At 35.5% G+C, this 22135-nt stretch overlaps 1 protein-coding gene across 4 annotated transcripts in view; it reads left to right on the top strand.

Moving 5' to 3' along the window:
• The window catches only part of DIAPH2 (diaphanous related formin 2), a 946398-nt gene that overhangs the window by 38759 nt on the left and 885504 nt on the right, over positions 1-22135 (top strand). For 3 of the 4 annotated variants that reach the window (XM_088028705.1, XM_088028706.1, XM_088028704.1), the window contains exon 2: positions 20746-20778. The exons of the other annotated variant lie outside the window; for it this stretch is intronic. In XM_088028705.1, coding sequence (XP_087884831.1) covers positions 20746-20778 — 33 coding nt within the window. The remainder of the gene's footprint in view (positions 1-20745; positions 20779-22135) is intronic. 4 annotated transcript variants of the gene reach the window in all.

The following is a 22135-nucleotide window of genomic DNA, read 5'->3' as shown; positions in this document are numbered from 1 at the left end:
GAACCACACATACTTAAAGTGTATAGCTTGCTAAATTTTGCATATGTGCACACCTGTGAAACCATTATCACAATCAAGATAGTGAACATATACACACACCTCCAAAGGGTTTTGCCCCTTGGAAATCACTTCTTTACCTATCATCTTCGTCCCCAAACCAAGAATCAGTTTGCTTTTTCTTCAGTTTTCTGAAAGCATTTCTGTACAATTGATTTTGGTAGGATATAGCCATGAAACCCTAGTGTTGGGTCTTCTCTCTCTTTTTAAATCAGTTTTAAGGATCTTTTTGAAGAAAGAACTTTTGGTTTTATTATTTTTATATTGTTTTTCTATTTTGTTGATTTCCATTTTTTTATGATTTCCTTCTATTTGCTTTGGGTTTCATTTGTTCTTTTTCTATTTGCTTAAGGTGGCAGCTAAGGTCATTGATTTGAGAACTCATATTTTTTAATGTACTTTTTTTGTATAAATTCCCACTTAATTACTGCTTTTGTAGCATCCCACAAATTCTGTTATGTTGTGATTTTATTTACATTTAATTCAAAATACTTGTTAATTTCTCTTTTGCTTTCTTCTTTGACCCATCTGTTATTTAGAAGTATATTTCTTTCCAAATATTTGGAGGATTTCCAGAAATCTTTTGGTTTTGATTTCTAATGTAATTCTTATGTGGCCAGAGAATATACTTTATATGACTTGAATACTTCTAAATATATTGAAACTTTGTTTTGTGATAAATGTACAATGTGCACTTGAGAAGAAGGTGTATTCTGTTTGTGGAATGTTCTAAAAATGTCAGTCTGATCAGGTTGGTCGATAGTATTGTTCAAGTCCTCATATTCCTGCTGATTTTCTATAGACTTGTTCTATCAATTATTGAGAGAGGGACATTGAAATCTCTGACTATAATTGTGGATTTGTCTATTTCTCCTTTCAGTTCTATCAGTTTCTGCTTCATGTATTTTGAAGCTCTTATTACAGGCATAAACACTTAGGATCCTTATATCTCCCTAATTAATTGACCCCTTTATCATTATGAAATGACCTTTTTTTATCCTTGGTAATATTTTTTGCCTTGAAATCCACTTTGATATTAATATAGCTACTATAGCCTTCTTTTGACTTGTGTTAGCTGGTTTACCTTTTTCTATCCTTTTATTGTCTTTTTTTTTTTCCTGTTGCTGTTTTTAATATTTTCTCTACCACTACTCTTCAGTGATTTGAATAAGATGTGCCTTGGTGTAATTTTCTTCATGTTTCTTCTATTGGGGTTCATTGGGCTTTTTGGATCAGTCGGCTTATACTTTCTTAAAAAAACATATTTGTAACATTTTTGGCCATTATATCTTTAAGTATTTGTTATTCCCTATCCTCTTCATTTGGAACTTCAATTACACATATATTTGGTCACTTTAAAATTGTCTCTCTTATACTGATACTCCTTTCATTTTTGTTTTTTATCTTTGTTTCATCTTGGATAGTTTATACAACATATGTCTTTAAATGTACTGATCTTCCCGGGGCACCTGTGTGGTTAAGCGTCTGCCTTTGGCTCAGGTCATGATCCCAGGTTCCTGGGATCCAGCTCTGCATACATGTGCCAGTCAGCACTGTGTTGAATACGCAGTTTGTACCTCTGCAGCAGGTCTCCTTAATTCTCTCTCTGTTGTAGCTTTCTCCTTTCTGGCACTCTGCCTTGTAAACTCCAGCAGGCTGGTGTCCTTGGATTCTCAACTCCTCAATTCAGGAAGTCTGCAGTGCTCTGCCTGGGTCCCCTCTCTGGGCCACAACATGGACACTCTCTCAAGGCAGTGTGCTGGGGCAATTGTAGGCCTCACCTCATTTGTTTACTGTCTTTCAGGGATCACTGGAATTTATTGTCTGGTGTCCAGCATCTTGAAAACATTGTTTGAAATATTTATGTGTATTTTTTGTTGTTTTGGGCAGGGTGATAAACCTGGGCAGAGGTGGAAGTCCTAGACACATTAAAAAAACTGGTTTACACTGGGTGTTATGCACAAACAATGAATCATGGAACACTACATCAAAAACTAATGATGTATGGTGATTAACATAACAATAAAAATAAAAAAAAACTTGGTTTAACCTACATGATTAAAGTGACTGGGATTTTTATGGTTCTCTTTTCCTTCCTCTCTTCCCCTTTCCCCCACCCCAGGACCTGGTCAATCTTGCCTGAATGTTAACCAACACATTGAAATTTCTTTAGTCTCCAGGTATAAACTCTTGGATTTAGGTTAAATTGGCCTACCCAACAATTATCTTAACCTCAATCTGGCGGTTTCCCTTTATTTTTGGTCAGTAGTTATTTGGCAGTTCCTTCCTTTACCAAACTTGGTTAGTTCATAAAAATTGGTGTACGTACAGCTTCTCCCAGTTTCCCAAAATTTTTCCTCCTAACTGTTCTCCTGGTCATGTGATATATCTTTTCCTTTGTAGTGTTTAATATATCATGTTTCCAGCCTTTGTCAAAATTTCATCCTTCCGAGGTGGATGGGGGGAATGGGTTAAATAGGTGATGGGGATTAAAGAGGGCACTTGTTCTGCTGAGCATCAGGGTTTTTTTTTTTTTTAAGATTTTATTTATTTATTCAGAAGAGACAGAGACAGGCAGAGGGAGAAGCAGGCTTCTGGCCAAGCAGGGAGCCCGATCCAGGACTCGATCCCAGGACTCTGGGATCATGACCTGAGCCGAAGGCAGATGCCCAACGACTTAGCCACCCAGGCGCCCGAGCATCAGGGGTTTTATGGAAGTGTTTAATCACTAGATTGTACACCTGAAACTAATATTACACTATGCTAACTAAATGGAATTTAAATGAAAACCTAAAAGAAAATTTCATCCTTCTGTGTTCACATATCAAAGTCTCTAGGTTAAGCACGTATTTTTACTAGAAATATAGCACAGAAACAGAATTTTAGTGCTAACAAGGACCTTATATTTAATCACTTGTTCTTGAAGAGATTGAGAGCACACTTCTCAGTCTCTATAGTACATAGCCATCTAGGTTTAGCCTTGTCACCAAATATTTAAGATATTTATTTTCATCCTTGATTATTATAAAACTTCAGATAAACCTTTTTAGAGTATTTAAATACTTAACATAATTTAAGGATTATTTTAGTAGTATAACCTCCTATGTCCTTTAAGCTGGGACATTCTCATTGGTCTTGCTGGCAGGGAGAGGAGAAGGCAGAAGAAAATCCAAGTTAACTATTCACTAAGAACAAACATTACATTTGGGCTGTATGGTCACATCAACATGAATTTTGGCAGAAAACTTCCCGTCAATCTGACAGATTTTACTCATGATAAATGTACTTCTAGAGGGCTTGCAACAAACTACTCACTTATAAATGAATATTTTTGAAATAATCCTTTGATTTCAGTTTAGGTTTTTTTTCCTCCCTTGAAGCTACCCTATAATGATTTAGTTAAAACATTGGATATAGAAACTAGTAGTATTTTACAGAATGACCCAATTTTATACCGGTTTTCCCCCTCCTGATTGCATTTAGTAAGACTGTTAAGTTTGTGGCTCTACCTTCTTTATGGAATTCAAGGAAAGCTTCTGTTTGACAAAGCTAGGACAAAAAGAATGAATTCTTCATTGTTGGCTGTCTCCAGAAACTTATGTTGAAATCATAAAGTCCTTCAAGGATTAAATTAAAATACTAATTTTGTGTGTTACTGGAACTAAGGTAGGTGAAAGCAGAAATTGGGAAGGTTTTTAATCATTTTTTGGGGGGGAGGTTTTTAATCTTTGTAGAATTTATTCTGTAAGATGGGCGTGCCTAATTTTTAATGCAATTTAAATAGAATACACATTTTTAATGCAAATCTAAACAGAATTCATCTTACAGAGATTGTTGATGTTTCTTTCATGGCATTTTCCTTCTGTATTTTTAAAATGCAAATACCATGGGAAAAATCTTCTAGTATATGCTCTTGAGAGTGCATTTTGTCACTTATGATTTTGTATTTTATAGTTGGTTAGTCAGCTGCCTAAAAAGGTCTGTGTGTTATTGGTGTCAGAAAATTAATTCAATAGCTTTTATATACAAGTTCTTGTGAGTGATCTGGGAGGTACATGACCTTTGTGCTCTGTAGCTCTTGCTCTAATTCTGAAAGTAAACTATTTAAGTGATCTAAGATGTCAGGTTAAAACTTTTTTTGGTTTTCAACCAAGGGAATTATTGAATATGTTGAGATGCCTCTATTTGTACTATTGATGGATCATACCATATCATAGTCCTATCTTTGCTAATTAATTTGTGAAGGTATATTATTAGCTGGCATGGTGATACTGCATACAGGTCAGAGAATATTATAAAATGGTTTTGTTTAACCTCTGTGTGCCTCATTTGATCAGTAAAATGGGAATAATAATACATTATAGGTTTGTTGTGAGGATTAATTTGAAGTCATTTTTGCCTACCATAATCATGTTTTGCTTAAGTTTTTCAGTGTTAAATAGTTATAATATTTATTTATTTATTTATTTATTTATTATTTTAGGCGGGGAGGGGCAGAGGGGGAGAGAGAATCCCAAGCAGGCTCCCCAGCACAGAGCCTGACGCTGGGCTCCATGTCATGACCCCGAGATCATGACCTGAGCTGAAATCGAGCCAGATGCTTAATAACTGAGCCATCCAGGCACCCCAATATTTAGTTATTTAAACAAGTTCTTCCTATATGAGTTCAAATAAGCTGTTTTGTTTTCCATGGGGAGGTGGTTGTCTACTTTCACTTTGGAAACCATTTTTACTGGTTGCATATTTGGGAACATGTGTTCTAGGAGCTAAATAACTGCTGTACAAATGAACTTTTAGGGGCGCCTGAGTGGCTCCGTCATTAAGCGTCTGCCTTCGGCTCAGGTCATGATCCCAGGGTCCTGGGATCGAGCCCCGCATTGGGCTCCCTGCTCAGCAGGAAGCCTGCTTCTCCCTCTCCCACTCCCCCTGCTTGTGTTCTCTCTCTCGCTGTATCTCTCTCTGTCAAATAAATAAATAAAATCTTCAAAAAAAACAAAACAAAACAAATGAACTTTTAGACTCCAACTCTTCCCTGAATTGGGAATTATTTGCAAATTCAAGAATATCAGTTACAAGTACTAAGAGTGAAATTAACTCAAATCATTGGTTGATTTTTATGTGCCCTTTTCTATAAATGTGTTATAATCATACCTTATTCACAACTCAGGAATAATCTTCCGTTTTAGGTGATTTATATTTTGAATCTTTAAAGGAGTGATTAATTTTGTCAGATTAATTTTGCAGCTACATCAGAAAACTAAATGATGTGGTTATTTAAGTCACTGTGAGGTGAGGTATCTCCAGAGTAATAATCGTAGCCATTTAGAGGTTATTTGTGTGTTGTAAAGATGGTAATCACAACAACAGATATTAAATTACCCTTTTTAATACAAACAACAGTCATATGTCTGGGTACATTGCTTCAATAACAAGCATAATTTTAAACAAAATTATATGTAGTAACTGCCTTCTCTATTTCCATAGCTACCATCCTAGTCATCTCTTATCACCTCACAACTGGATCTCTCTCTGTTTCTGTCTTTCTCCTCCCCTCTCCAATTCAATCAGCCATCACAGGTTTGAGTGCTGTGTGCTAGTAGTAAACAAAACTGAGAACACAGTGGGGACCAAGAGAGACTAGTCCTTACTACATTGAATGTACAGTATAACAAGGAAGACTGTCATTGATAAGAAATTGATAATTGGCATGTGTTACAAAAGAACTTAGGAACCATCGGAGACTATTATAGGACCAACTGTAATCTGATCTGAGACTAGGTAGGAGATGGCTAGGTGGAGGAGTGGGTGTGGGGTGAGTGCTCTAAGCAAAGCCAATGTACATGGAAAGGCCAAGATTGAAAAAGAACTTGAGCTTTAACTAGTATTGTTATACTGATGAAGACTCTTGCTGACTGACTTCAGAAAATAGATTGAGGTTTTAGAGCTCGGATTCTACTCAGATCTAAATACTAATCCTAACTGTGTAATATATTATCTTTGTGACTTTAGGCACATGACTTAATGACTGCAAAATTTGATTTCTTGGCCTGTAAAATAGGACAGTAGATTCCTATATAATAGGATTGCTGTGAGGATATAAATGAGGCAATGCATATAAAGCTCTTAGCATAGTGCCTGGCACATAATAAATGCTCATTAAATGGTAGCTAGTATTTAGGTAGAATAGACCAAACTTGCTGATCTCTGCAAGCTACTTTTTTAGCCTTTGATTCTTGCTCCAGTCTATCCTGAATATTACAGCTTACAACCCTTCTCTGAAATTCTAAAATCTGAAAGCTCTGAAAACAGAATTTTCTCATTCAGCCACAAAACCTGACCCAACCTGGAGCTATATATAGTCTTTTATCTGTCTATCCTGTTTTGTGGAATATTCATGCTTCACTGTTAACCATGAATGCATTTGATTTAGGGTGCTACACTGGATCCTACTGGGTGTATTTTCTTATATATGGAACACATACCATATTCCTTTCTAAAATTTTACTCTAAATTCCAAAACACATCTGGCTTCAAGGGTTTCAGGTAAGAGATTGTGGACTTGTACTACCTGAAGTCATCTTTCTAAAATACCACCTTCTCCATGTCTGTCTCTGAATTAGGAAATCATAAGAAGTCTCAGTAGTTGTGAGACTTAAGTCCAAACTACTTCCTTTGGTTTTCAAGATTATCTTTAATCTTTCCCCACCCTACATGTTCAAAATTTAATACACTTCATCGTCAACCCTGTATTTCATAAGGCTGCTTCCCTAAAGTAAAATAAAATGCTAATGCTGCTGCTTCTACCTAACTTTCTTCTTGTCCCCTCTTTCTGGCTATTCAAATCCTTTCCAACAATTAGGGTACTTTTTTTATAGTTTCTAAATGAAGCTACATTTATGTATTTCTTCTCTGAATTCCTATTGTACTTAATTTATTCACCAAATATTTGAGCAGGTATTACGTGCCAGCTACTGTTCTAAGTGTTAGAGATCCAAAAGTGAGTAAGACCAGGTATATTAAGGTCTCTGCTGTTAGGGAATTTGTTTCCTAGAAAATAAGACACAAATAAGTAAATAAATGCACAAGATAATTTCATGTATTGGTTAATGCTGTGAAGATAATAAGATAGGACATGTGATAGTGCCTGGGGGGGTGATATACCTCAGAATCTCATAGTTTAGCATTTGTTTATATGTGACTAGGTTTCACTCTAATTAGACTGTAGAGGACTTAAGGGCAGAATTAGATCTTAAACTTGTATATGCCACAAATTGCTGGGCATAAAATGGGTACTCAAACATATTGTTTGGCTGAGGCATTTCTCTTTTTTAAAAACAGAGATGGTAAAAATTAAGTGTTGAGCCCCACTTGGCTAACTCATTGATCTCAGAGTATCTGTTATGTACAGGGTACTATGCTGTGTTTTGAAATATTTGTATTTGTGTAAAACTAGCTTTCATTTCTGTTGCTTTTTATTCAGACTAAAAGATGAATTTTCATGTCCATACAATTTTCCCATTTGAAATAGTTTAGTACAAAACAAATAAATGTTATTTCTACACTTACCGAAGTAGTTACTACTCTTAGAAACCTAGATTATTCCTACACTTGTTTCTGATTAATTCAGGTACTAAATGATTTCCTCCAATTCATTAGTGTGATTTTTTTTTTTTTAAGACCTCTAAGTGGCAAACATATATTTTCTGAATGCTTCACCCTTAGTCCTGAAGCTGAGTATGGTTGTTACACAGAAGAGGCTGCTGGATTCCTATATCATAGTCACTCCTATTGGCAGTTAAAGATTGAAGTTCATAGCAAAACAGTTTGACTGTTTTTATCTTGTTATGACAGATTTATGAAATTTATCCAGTGAAGTAACATGGTCTTTTGCTTAATGGAGAAAACTGAAGCCCTATACTGCAATGTCCTGTTTGATTTCTGGTAGATACACATTTTGTTCATTATAAATTGAAAGCATCTTGAGAAGAAAATCCCAAAAGGAATTTTTTTCTTGTCAAAAAAAATTGTGGAAAGAATTTTGTTTAGTAATAGCCAAGGGCTCCGGTGGGTTAAAATTTGAGGCTTTTGATTTGACAGTACTTCTGAGATGATGTCCCTATGGTTACAAAAATATAGAAGTATTGCTTTATTGAAATGATGAAATGGGCAGTTTGAGATGCTAACAACAGCAAAGTAAGGTGGAGAATAGGAACTTAATGCCTGTTACCTCATCTCAACTACTAGGCTTTTGCCCTGCAAGGCCATGGCTCTTTAAATCCCCTTTAAATCTAGTACACTAGCAGAGGGAGAGGGACAAGTGGACCCTACTCTGAGTGTCGGGCCTGACACGGGGCTGGATCTCAGAACCTTGAGATCGTGACCTGCGCAGAAATCAAGAGTTGGACACTCAACTGACTGAGCCACCCAGGTGCCCCTACAAAAAATCTAAAATAAAGTATTTGAATGTCTGAACCAAATGTTCGTTTTGGATAACAGGTGATTAAATGGCCTTGAATTGCCTTGATTGGTCTTACTGGTTTATAAAGTTCAGAGTGAGTACAGGATCTGAAAAGTAAAAGGCAGGACTTTGAAGAATACTTCCTTCTGTACTTCCACTGATCTGAATAGGTATTGGGCAGAAATTTTGTCCAGAGAAATCAAACCCTGGATCAGTGGTTGATATAGATAGCCTTACTTAAGGGCCCTATTAATCTGAAAAGTATATTGAGGTTATTTTAGGGTACTGCCCTATTAGAGCTCTCAGAATTTCTCTCTTGTGATCTTTCATTAATCTCATCTTCAACTAGACTGCAAGGTCCATAAAGCAATAATGCATGTTTACCTTGTTTATGATTGTATTCCTAGTACTCAGCACTGAACAGGTGTATAGTAGAAGCTCAAATATTCATTCAATTGAACCGAATATGGTTTTCTGTGTCATATTGCCCTTCTTAGCAAGAAATTTAAAGCTGGGTAAATAACTGACCCTTCATTTTTATTGCGATGGCCAACTTATTTATTTAAAAGAGAAGAAAATAGTCAAATTGTGTGACTAAGTTTTTTAGCTGATGGTGAGACTTTTAAATTATATACAGTTTAGTTGTCCAATTTCTGTGGGAGTCGTTGCACAGTGTTTATACAACATTGTATTACCATGTAATAGGTATAAGAGTTGAATCTTTACATATTGCTGTCTTTGTTAATTTCTGCTTGATTTTGAAAATTAAAAATTTTCTTGCAATAATGACTTATATTTCTATCAGCCATTTCTCTTAAGGGTTTGAGACTCTAGAGTGATACTTTTATAATTATACAGTACTCATAATACTGTACTAAGTTGTATTTAATATAACTGATCACAAATGAAGTTTAATAAACTCTAATTGCTTGGCTAAGTGCAAGCTTATTGCTGTTCCAGAGTTGATTTTAATGGAAATATATGGTCACTATACTTACTGGTGCAATATGCCCTCAGCCTAATGACTATTACCATTCGTTTTGCACAGTAAAAGCTTACTAAAATGACTTTAATCAGTGCTTTTAATTCAGGGGTGTGACTCTAATAAAGGTTTTTTTTTTGGTCATTTTTGCTTAAAAATTTTTTAACTGTATAGTAGTAGCTCTATAGTTTGTACACAGGGGTAAAATCTATGTCTGTGGGAGAGAGAGATGGATGTACCTATATAAATTACATTCAGGTAAAATTTGAGCTTGTCCCTGTAGAACATCATTATGAATGAAAAAAATTTTTGGATAATTTTTTTTAAAGATTTTACTTATTTACTTATTTGACAGAGCACAAGCAGGGAGAGCGACTTGAACTGAAGGCAAATGTTTAACTAACTGAGCCACCCAGGTGCCCTAGGATAATCTTTAAATTTTTTTAGTTGAGTATAGTTGACACACAATGTTACGTTAGTTTCAGGTGTACAACATAGTGATTCAATTTATTTATTATGTTATGCTCACCACAAGTATAGATGAAAATGTATCTTAATACAACCATTTAAAAATATGTTTTAAAGTTTAGTTTACATAAAAATGACTGTGTAATCTTGTCAAACAGCTCTTTATAGTTCCCTGAACTGTTTCTTTTAGTGGTGTTTTTTGCTATTCTCAACTCCTTTTTTGTATGTTTCTTTTTTGACTAATGAATAAAGACAGTTGTGTATCAGAAATAATTTATTTTCTACTGAAGATAATTTAATTGTAACTTATCCAATAATTTATTTTACTTAATTTATTCTGAAGGAAGATTTTATATATTTTTATTTATTGTGAATCAGTCAAATTATTTTGTCATTTTTATAAGCATGTCTTTTTTTAATTCAAGTATAATTAACATACAATGTTACATTCATTTTAGGTGTACAGTATAGTGATTCAACAATTCTATTTACCGCTCAGTGTTCATCATGATAAGTGTATTCTTTTTTTAAATTTTTTTATTATGTTAATCACCATACATTAGTGTTCCATGATTCATTGTTTGCATATAACACCCAGTGCTCCATTCAATACGTGCCCTCTTTAATACCCATCACCAGGCTAACCCATCCCCCCACCCCCCTCCCCTCTAGAACCCTCAGTTTGTTTCTCAGAGTCCGTAGTCTCTCATGGTTTGTCTCCCCCTCCGATTCCCCCCCCTTCATTTTTCCCTTCCTACTATCTTTTTTTTTTTTTTAACATATAATGTATTATTTGTTTCAGAGGTACAGTTCTGTGATTCAACAGTCCTACACAATTCACAGTGCTCACCATAGCCCACACCCTCCCCAATGTCCATCACCCAGCCACCCCATCCCTCCCACCCCCCACCACTCCAGCAACCCTCAGTTTGTTATAAGTGTATTCTTTAATCCCCATCACTTATTTCACCCACCCTCCCACCTCCCCTCTGGTAACCATCAGTTTGTTCTCTATAGTTAGGAGTGTGTTTCTTGGTTTGTCTCTCTCTCTCTCTCTTTTTTCCTTTGCTTATTTGCTTTGTTTCTTAAGTTACGTTTATGTGTGAAATCATATGGTGTTTGCCTTTCTCTGACTTATTTTGCTTAGCATTGTACTCTCTAGCTCCATCCATATCATTGCAAATGGCAAGATTTCATTCTTTTTATGACTGAGTAATATTCCGTTGTGTATATATATATACCACAACTCCTTTATCCACTCATCTATTGATGGACACTGTGCTACTTACATAATTTAGCTATTGTAAATACTGCTATAAACATCAGGATGCATGTATCCTTTTTTTTTTTTTAAAGATTTTATTTTTCAGAGAGAGAATGGGTATGCGTGTTCACACAAGCAGGGGGCGGGGCAGGGCAGAAGGAGAAGCAGGCTCCCTGCAGAGCAAGGAGCCCAATGCAGGGCTTGATCCCAGGACTCTGGGACCATGACCTGAGCCAAAGGCAGACGCTTAACTGTCTAAGCCACCCAGGTGTCGCGCATGTATCCCTTTGAATTAACATTTTTGTATCTTTCAGGTAAAACTGTAGTAGTGTAATTGCTGGATCATAGGGCAGTTCTATTTTTAACTTTTTGAGGAACCTCCATACTGTTTTCTACAGTGGCTGCCCCAGTTTGCATTCCCGCCAACAGTGTAAGAGTGTTCTCCTTTCTCCACACCCTTACCCAAATCTGTTGTTTCCTGTGTTGTCAATTTTAGCCATTCTCACAGGTGTGAGGTGATATGTCATTGGAGTTTTGATCTGCATGTCCCTGATGATGAGTTAATGGTGAGCATCTTTTCATGTGTGTGTTGGCCATCTGGATGTCATCTTTGGAGAAATGTCTGTTCATGACTTCTCACTTTTAAATTGGATTATTTGTTTTTTGAGTGTTGATTTTTATCAGTTCTTTATATATTTTGGATACTAACCCTTTATTGGATATATCATTTGCAAATACCTTCTCCCATTCAGTAGACTGCCTTTTAGCTTTGTTGATTGTCTTTCGCTGTGCAGCTTTTTATTTTGATGTAATCCCAGTAGTTTATTTTTGCTTTTGTTTCCCTTGCCTCAGGAGATTAGGAAGAAGTTGCTATGGATGATGTCAAAGAGGTCATTGCCCATGTTCTCTTCTAGGATTTTTCTGGTTTCAGGTCTCACATTTAGATCCTTAACCTCTACTGAGTTTATTTTTCTCAATGGCAAAAGAGAGTGGTCCAGTTTCATTCTTTTGCATGTAGCTATTTTTCCCAGCACCATTTGTTGAAGAGACTGTCTTTTTCCCATTGGGTAGTCTTTCCTGCTTTGTCGAAGATTAATTGACCATATTGTTGTGGTTCATTTCTGGGTTTTCTCTTCTGTTCTTTTGGTCTATGTGTCTGTTTTTGTGCCAGTACCATATTGTTTATATTACTACAGCTTAGTAATATAACTTGAAGTCTGGAATTGTGATACCTCCAGTTTTTTCTTTTTCAAGATTGCTTTGGCTGTTTGGGGTCCTTTGTGGTTCCATACAAATGGTAGGATTCTTTGTTCTAGCTCCGTGAAAAACACTGTTGGTATTTGACAGGGATTCATTAAATTTGTAGATTGCTTTGGGTAGTATACACATTTTACCAGTATTTGTTCTTCCAGTCCATGAATGTGGAATGTCTATTTCTTTGTGCCATCTTCAAATTTTTCCATCAGCATTTTATAGTTTTCAGAGTATAGGTCATTCACCTCTTCGGTTAAGTTTATTTCTATGTGTTTTATTATTTTTGATGCAATTGTAAATGGGATTGTTTTCTTAATTTCTCTTTCTACTGCTTCATCATGAGCATAGAAATGCAGCAGATTTCTGTACATTGATTTTTATATCCTGCAACCCTACTGAATTCATTTATCAGTTCTAGTATTGTTTTTTGCTGGAGCTAGTTTTTAGGTTTTGGGGTTTTTTTGGTTGGTGTTCTATATATAGTATCATGTCATCTGCAAATAGCAAAGGTTTTAATTTTTCCTTACCAACTTGGATGCCTTTCATTTCTTTTTGTTCTCTGATTACTGTGGCTAGGACCTGTAGTACTATGTTTAATAAAAGTGGTGAGAGAACTTCCTTGTCTTGTTAGTGACCTCAGGGGAAGAGCTCTGTTTTTCCCCTTTGAGTATGTTAGTTGTGGGTTTTTCATAGATGGGCTTTATTATGTTGAGGTATGTTCCCTTCAAACCTACTTTGTTGAGGGTTTTTATCTGACTGGATGTTGTATTTTTTCAAATGCTTTTTTTGCATAATTGAAATGATCATATGGTTGTTATCCTTTCTCTCATTGATGTGATGCATCACATTGATGAGTTTTGAATATTGAACCACCCTTATGTCCTGGGAGTAAATTCTACTTGATCGTAGTGAATGATTTTTTTAATGTATCATTGGATTCAGTTTGCTAGTAGTTGTGGATTTTTGCATCTATGTTCATTTGGAATATTGGCCTGTAGCTCTCTTTTTTTGGTGGTGTCTTTATCTGGTTTTGGTATCAGGGTAATTCTGGCCACATGGAATGAATACAGAAGTTTTCCTTCCTCTTCTATTTTTTCAGAATAATTTGAGATAAATCAGTATTAATTCTACAAATAGCTATTAACTCTTCCTTAAATGTTTGGTGGAATTCACCCGTGAAGCCCTCTGGTCCTGGACTTTTGTTTGTTGCAAGTCTTTTCATTACTGATTCAAATTCATTACTGGTAATAGGTCTGTTCAAATTTTCTCTTTCTTCCTATTTCACTTTTGTTAATTTATATGGTTCTGGGAATTTATCCATTTCTTCTAGGTTGTCCAGTTTGTTTGCATATTGTTTTTCATAATATTCTGTTTGTATTTCTGTGGTTTTGTTTGTTATTTCTTCTCTCTCATTTGTGATTTTATTTGAGTCTTTTCTCTGTTTTTCTTGATAAACCTGGCTAGAGGTTTTAACACATTTTTTCAATGAACAGCTCCTGGTTTCATTGATCTATTCTATTGTTTTTTTTCAGTTCCTATATAATTTATTTCAGCTCTGATCTTCATTAGTTGTTTTCCTTGTGCTGGTTTTAGGTTTTGTTTGTTGTTCTTTTTCTAGGTCCTTCAGGTGTAAGGATAGGTTGAGATTTTTCTTGCTTCTTGAGATAGACAGGTATTGCTATAAACTTCCATCTCAGAACCACTTTTGCTGCATCCCAGAGGTTTTGGACCATTGTGTTTTAATTTTCCTTTGTTTCCATGTACTTTTTAATTTCTTTTATTTCCCGGTTGATCCATTTGTTGTTTAAGCTCCACTTACTTGTAGCTTTCCAGATTATTTTCTTGTGACTTCTAGTTTCATAGCATTGTGGTCAGAAAAGATGCATGGTGTGACTTCAGTCTTGAATTTGTTGAGGTTTGTTTTGTGGCCTGTATGTCATCTATCCTGGAGAATTTTCCATGTACTCTTGAAAAGCATGTGTATTCTTCATTGTGGGATGAAATGTTCTAAATATATCTGTTAGATCCATGTGTTTCAAAGTGCCATTCAAAGCCATTGTTTCCTTGTTGATTTTTTGTTCAGATGATCTGTCCATTGATGTAAGTGGAGTATTTAAGTCCCCTACCACTATTATATTATTATTGATTCATTCCTTTATGTTTGTTATTAACTGTTTTATGTATTTGGGTGTTTTCTACATTGGGGGCATAAATTTTTACAAGAGTTTTATCTTCTGGTGGTGTTACGTTTATTATTATATACTGTTGTTTTTTGGTCTCTTGTTAGTCTTTGTTTTAAAGTCTAATTTGTCTGATATAAGTGTTGCTACTCTGGCTTGCTTTCTTCTTTTTTAAAGATTTTATTTATTTGAGAGAGAGAGAGAGAGAGAGGAGGAGGAGGGAGCAGCAGACTCCCCACTGAGCAGGGAGTCTGACTTGGGGCTTGATCCCAGTCTTCTGGGATCATGACCTGAGCCGAAGGCAGTTGCTTAACCCACTGAGTCACCCAGGTGCCCCTACTCTGGCTTTCTTTTGGCATTTTTTTGCATGATCGATGTTTCTCCATCCCCTCACTTTCAATCTGCAGGTGTCTTTAGGTCTAAAATGAGTGTCTTGTAGGCAGCATAGTGATTGGTCTTGTGTTTTTATCCATTCTGAGACCCTATGTGTTTTGATTGGAGTGTTTAGTCCATTTACATTCAAAGTGATTATTGATAGATATGTGTTTATTACCATTTTATTACATATTTTGTGTTTCTGAATATTTTCTCTGATACTTTCTTGTCTTTCTTGCATGATTTGCTGGTTTTTCTTTAGTGGTATATTTGGATTTTTTCTCTTTATTCTTTGTACATTTATTAGTGGTTTTTGATATATGGTTTCCATTTGGGTTGTATATTACCTCTTCTGCATATAGCAGTCTATATTAAGTTGATGATCATTTAGGTTTGAACCGATTCTTTACGTCTCCCCCAGGTTGTAGGTGTATAGTATCATATTTCACATCCTTTTATTTTGTGAGTTCTTTGATTTTCTTTTTACAGAAATACACATTTTTACTACCTTTTTATTTCTACTTTCCTGCTGCCCATTTTGGTTTCTCCTTTCCAATCACAGTACCCTTTAATATTTTTTACAGGGCTGGTTTAGTGGTCATGAACTCCTTTAGTTTTTGTCTGGCTGGGAAACTCTATTTCTCCTTCTATTCTGAATGATATCCTTGCTGGATAGAGTATTCTTGGCTGCCAATTTTTTCCACTTAGCACTTTTAATAGGTCATGCCATGCCCTTCTGTTTTGCCAAACTTCTGATGAAAAATCCCCTGCTACCCTTATGGGATTTCCTTTGTATATTAGTCTTCTTTTGTATTGTTGCCTTAAAATTTTTTTCTTTATCAGTAATTTTGCCAACTTAAATACAATATGTCTTGGTATGGGTTTGCTTTTGTTGATTTTGATGGGTTTCTCTCTACTTCCTGAATCTGGGTATCTGTTTCCTTTCCCAGATAGGGAAGTTTTCAGCTTTGTTTCTTCAAATAAATTTTCTGCCCCCCTTTTCTCTGACTTCTCCTTCTCAGACTCTGTATTACCAATGTTGCTATGTTTCAGGGCATCCTGAATTCACTAAATCTATTCTCATTTTGCACAATTCTTTTTCTCCCTTATCTGCAGCTTGGTTATTTTTCATTACTCTGTTTTCTAGATCATTAATTTCTTCCTCTGCTTTTTCCAGCCTGCTTTTCATTCCAGCAAGCATGTTTCTCAGTTCATTTGTCCTTTATCTCTGCTGTTATTCCTTATCTCAGTTTTCAGTCTCACTCATGTCTTCCACTATTTCCTCAATCCACCTGAATATTCTTATGATCATTGCTTTAAATACTCCATCAGGCATATTACTTATATCTGTTTCACCTAGATCTCTGGTTGTGGCCTTGTCGTGTTCTTTATATGGGATAAATTTCTCTGTCTTCTCATTTTGTCTAAGTCTCTGTGTTAGGAAAGTCAGCTATGTCTCCTGTTCGTATGGGTAATGGCCTTATGAAGAAGAGGTTCTGAAGTGTCCTGCTATGTGGTTTCCCCTATTTCCCTAGGTTTGGCATTTCTGGGATTGTCTCCAATGTGTGCTGCATGTGCTGTGCTATTTTGTGCTGGCCACTTTATCCTTCAGGGCAATTGTCTGCAGAGGCTGTCTTTGCCTGTTAGCAGTGTTTGGTCCCTGGACTAAACGTGGCCCATTTTGACTAGGTGTGCTCTGGTCTGCTTGTTGCCTTGGCTTCCGAAACTGAGACTGAGCAAATCTCCCAAGTCAGGAGATGCAGTGTGAGCAGGGATTGGACTAGTCTTCTAGATTAGGAGGCCCACAGTGCTGCCTCTGAGGCACTTCTGGAAGTGTGGTTCCACCAGGGTATGTTGGGCAGGGTTTGGTGTAAGTAAGTTAGGTAGTGAGTGTTGGTACTGTGCTGGTTCACACAGGTAGCCATGTGCTTATGAAGAGAGGCAGTGGAAGGAAATGGCACCTGGCAGTTTCTTTGTTTCTGGAGGGTCTCTCTGTGAGTGCTGTCTCTCTGGGATGCATTCTGAAATAAGCGAATAACCTCCCCATCATATGCCCTAGTTGGTCATCAGATTGCTGTTTCCATGCTGTGTGTCTGCAGGTCTTTTGCTTGTGTTCTCTCCAAGAGCTGCCTTAATGCGGTTGGGGCTCTATCCCAGCTAAGCCCACTGACCTTTAAAACTCCAGGCTTTAAGCACTATTGCTTGTCAGAAGTCACGAAATTGAAATTTGGCTCCTCTCACTTTCCAAGCCAGTTGTTAGAGGGATTTGTTTTCTGCATGTGCTCTCCTGCATGTGAATTTGTCTCTTGTCTTTCTCTGTGACCACAGCTCCCTCCCCACTGCAGTGGCTAAGATCTGTTTCTCTCCCAAGCTGTGTCTCTGCACTTCCTACCTTCTTTGATGTGGCCTCTTCTCTTCCTTTAGTTGCAAAGTTTGTTTTGTCAGTTTTCATGTCAGTTTCTGGGGTATTGAGATGATTTGATAGTTACCTAGTTGTGTTCATTGGACAAGGCAAGCCTAGGGTCCTCTATTCCACTGCCATCTTGTAACCTCTGTGTTTCCATTTAAATAGGTTGGACAGGTTGGGTCTCACTGAGCAAAAACTCCAAATGGAGGTATTATGGAGTAAAGGATATGGAAATATGGAAATAGAAAAGGGCATTGCTGGCAGAGGGAAGAGCCAGTGCATGTGACTGATTGCATTGAAGAACAGTAGGTGGTCACTGTGACTGGAGCTGAGGGAAATAAAGGGACAGTAATAGGAGATGAGGTCAGAGGGATCTGGAGAGAGTACAGATCAGGAGGGCCTTGTAGGCCATTGTAAGGATTTTGACTTATGCTTGTAGTGGAGGTAGAGAACTGTTGGAAAGTTTTGAGCAAAGGAGTAACATAATCTGAATTTGGTTTTACCAGTATCACTTTGATATGTTCAAAATTAACTAGGATGGTAAAGGTGGAAGCAGGGGACAGACAGGCTAGGATGTTACTATAGAAATCTAGGTAAGAGGTGATGATGGCTTGAGCTGGATCTTTGCTTTAAGATTACTTTGGCAACGAGGAGAGAATGGAAACAGATAATTACTAGGAGGCTGTTTCCAGGGATTAGAATCTAAAATGGAATAGTTTGTATGCAAATGAAGAAGAAATTGCAGAACATATACCGTGGGACTTAACAACTGCTTGGTTATAGAGAATGAAGGAGTGACATGGAAGTCTTAAACCTGGATAAATGGAATGTGGATATTACCATTAACATAAATGTTACTTACCCTCTTTTTTGAAAGTCTGTCTTGATCCTCTGAAACAGCATTTTTACCCCTTTGTGCTCATGTAGTATTTCCATTGGTTATAATGGAACTCACTTTTCCTCCTGCCATCCTCCTTGAAAGCTTAGAGAAATGGTTTGACTCTTAGAATTGTGGCAGTATTAAGAAGTAATTAGGAAGGTAAAATTTAAGAATTCATTTCCATATACATTTTATGTGGATTATAACCAATTAGTCACGTGAGTTCAGTAGATTACATGTAAGACATGTTGGCAAGGACTTTGGGTGCCAGGGGAGTGCTCTTTGGTAAGGTGCTTGACTTCCTGGGTAATGATGGGAAAAGGCAGTTACCTAAACAGGCTATCTGTGAATTTGAGATTACCGTGAACTGTTTCAATTCAGTAATTCAATCTTAATATCCTAGATCTTGATTATACTAACTGAAAAGTTTATATGTTGACTGAGAGTTAGTATGTAGTCATAACCAGATAGATCTGTGGTCCGGGCAGGTAACTTAGCTTCAGTTTCATAATTTGTAAAATGAGAGGTTTTGACCAGATCATCTTAAATTCCATCCAGCTTTAATATTCTCTAACTCCGTACCGTGAGACTAAGTATGGACAAAAAAGTTAATTTCAAAAAAAAGCAAGTGGGGTTAGAGAAGAAAACTCAAATTTCTTCCCATAAGATGAGGTAGAAATAAAACTAGCAATACTTTTTTTCTTGTTTCTGTCCCCCTGATCAAACTGTCACCATACATTCAATTGAGATATAAATTTAAAGCATTCCAGACATATTTGTACCTTAAGCTAGATAATTTGACTGAATCAAATTATATTTTCCCTTTACATTCTCACTTTGAAGATACAGATGTGTCTTTGAGTTTATATTTCCAAAGGATAGAAAGAAAAGAAGTAATTGCTTGAAGAACTGTATAATGTGCCTACTAAAACAACAGGTGGACAGGTACATATCTGGATGGTGGCATGGTAGCTGAGAATTTGACATTTCTTACTCTGATTTTACATTACAGGCAATCATGAAGCTTGCCATTGTACGTAAAGATTTTCTTTAACTCAGTATGAATATTAAAGAGGAAATATGTAGAGATAGTCCTATGTGAATTAATCTCTATTAAAATGGCTTCAGTTCTGATATGAATATTCACCCTTTTTTTTCCCTAGGCAATAAAATTTGATTGGGGTGTGATGAAGACATAGTACAAAAATGTAGAAGTATAGGGTCCTGAGGGAATCAGTGGATTAAAATTAGAAAAAGAACTATACTTATAATAGTGTATTTGTCCCAGCTGATCCAGAGGAGAACGGTCCTTTACAGCATTTGGTTGGTGGTGTTTGAAGACAATTTCATGAGATCCTGAGACCAAATAATTCTCACTTACTTAGAACTCATAATGAATTCTTACCAGTGAGATGACCACATTTTTCTTAGTAAAAAGGGAGGTGAGCAAGCTTGACCAAGTTGATGCACATCATTCAGCTTCTGTTGTAAGACATAAATGCATAGGATGTGGCAGAAAGATTAATTTCATTTCTTAACTGGTGGTTTTTAGAAATCTCTTTCCTTCCTAATCAAAATTTTTAATTAGCATTGCAGCATATTTATAATAACTGCCCTTCATGCTGATCATATGTTATTATAAGATCTTGAATTACCTTCTCAATCATGGAAGATTACTAAATTATTACTTTGCTTTATTGCAATAATTGCTTTATTACTTTAGTATTGCTGTACTCTAATTCTTCAAATAGTGGTCGCCATTTTGATGTGTGATAGTTTTTATCAACCACTGTATTTTATTAACTAAGATACACCATTTTAAGTGCTTTGCAGCATAGAAGTAGAAAACCACATGCAAAAAAGAAGTGTTGGAATTTTTGAGAAATGGACATATGTTAACAGAATCTGTTAATTTTATCTAGAATATTTATAAAGATGTCCTTTATCAGATGTAACTGAATTCTAGATTCAGCTGTTTCATTTTATTTCATTAATATTAAATGTGACATTTTTCAAAAATTTAAAAGTATGATTCATTCTAAAACTTTGAAAAAACTTGAAAGGGCTTATGACTTTGCTATATCTTTTCTCATGTTTGAGCATTATGGTGATGATGTCTGATCCAAATCTGACTTGGGGACCTTGCTAGTCATCTTTAAAAACAAATAGCACTCAGAATTCAATAAATTGCTATCAACTTAAAAAACAAAACAAATAGACACACCCATCCAAATCTTCATTTTTAATCCTTAAAGAGTTTTTTCCTTTTGTAAAGAATGTATGTGGTTATATATTTAAACTTTTGATAATTTTTATTAGTTATAATTAATAAAATAAATGGGTATCAGTTATTAATTTGTTTGATTTATGAATTTCTCTTATCTGACAGGTATTCTTTTTTTTCCTTTTGGTTTTAATAGAACATTCAAATAAAAACTTTGGCAGATGATGTGGTAAGGTGGTCTTAGTAGCATGTTATGTTACTTATGCATGTTGCCTATTTTACTAAAGTGGGTGGACATTAAAGCATTGATATATGTAAGATATAAAAGATCTAGATGTTTACAAAGTACAGTAAAATGGAAGATTTGTCAAGAGAGTGACTTTTCTTTTTATGGATATTAAAGAATTATATGAGAGCTAAATAAAATTTTGATATTATCCTGACATATACCTTAACCAAAATTTTTTTTGTATATAAGTCTAACTCTGGAAAATAAAGATTTTTTCTTTTTTGATAGCTAAGTAAACTGTGACTAAGTAAAAGATTAATATCAGTATTGGGGAAAATTAATTTATAGTAGAAAGGAAGCTAAGTTTATTATGTTAGATATGTGCTTTTAAAACTCTTAAATATTTTGAGCTGAGGCTATCATGATAAAACTTATTAAAAGTTATGGGCTTAACATTTAATTAAGTGTGCCCTTTTATAGCTAAACTTTTAAAATACAGTATTTTAAGCAGTGTCAATTTTTTTCTTCGTGAAATTACAAATAATGTAAAATATTGGTGATTCAAGGAGGTAAAAGCGTATAGCTTAACATCATTTTCTTACCAAGTTATTGCTGAAAACAGAAGCCTCTTTTCTAGATAGAAATGAAGGGTATAGTGGAAGATCACGTATATATGTAAATAATGCTACTCAGTAAAAACCTTGCACTACAAAAGTGACATGAAGGGACAGGAACAGAGATACATTGATTTAATGGTTGATTGCATATTTAAGTGTTTTTATGTCCACCATATTTTTTAGTGAAATTCGACTGTTGGATATGTACTCAAGCTTATTTGGGATTACTTAATATTTTTTCTTGAGTTGTTTGAAAATATAATACATATCTAAACCAACTTAATTTCCCTCAAAGAGTTAAAAGAAAATTGGAATACAGTTCAAGATAATTTGAAGAAATGAATCTTAATGTGAACAGTGTGATCGGAACCAGGGACTTATAAATTTAGCGAGTCATTTTTTCTGTGAAATGAGAGAGTTGGTTTAGATGATTTTTCAAATTTCTTCCCAGCTCTAAAACACTGATTTATATAATCTCTTTGTAGGAAACCATGTACTAAAATAATTTTTGTAATCCTAAATAAGCTACATAAAACTGCATATTTCTTTCAAAGTACAGCTTTCAATTAAAAAAAAAGTGTTTTTTGAATCAAAATGAAAAGTATGTTCTTTTAATGGGAGGGGAGTCAACAGAAATTTATGTAAGTTGTTGTAATAACTTCCGTGATACAGTTTGTATTGTTGAAACAATTTATAAGGACTCAGTAACATGGCAGTGAAGATTACTGTCCTCACATCTA

This window comes from Eumetopias jubatus, unplaced genomic scaffold (assembly GCF_037043125.1).
Source record: "Eumetopias jubatus isolate StellerSeaLion01/CBP00866 unplaced genomic scaffold, mEumJub1_p1.0 scaffold_11, whole genome shotgun sequence".
Lineage (NCBI taxonomy): Eukaryota > Metazoa > Chordata > Mammalia > Carnivora > Otariidae > Eumetopias > Eumetopias jubatus.
Note: the sequence above shows the minus strand (reverse complement) of the source record. Positions and strands in the feature narration are given on the sequence as shown.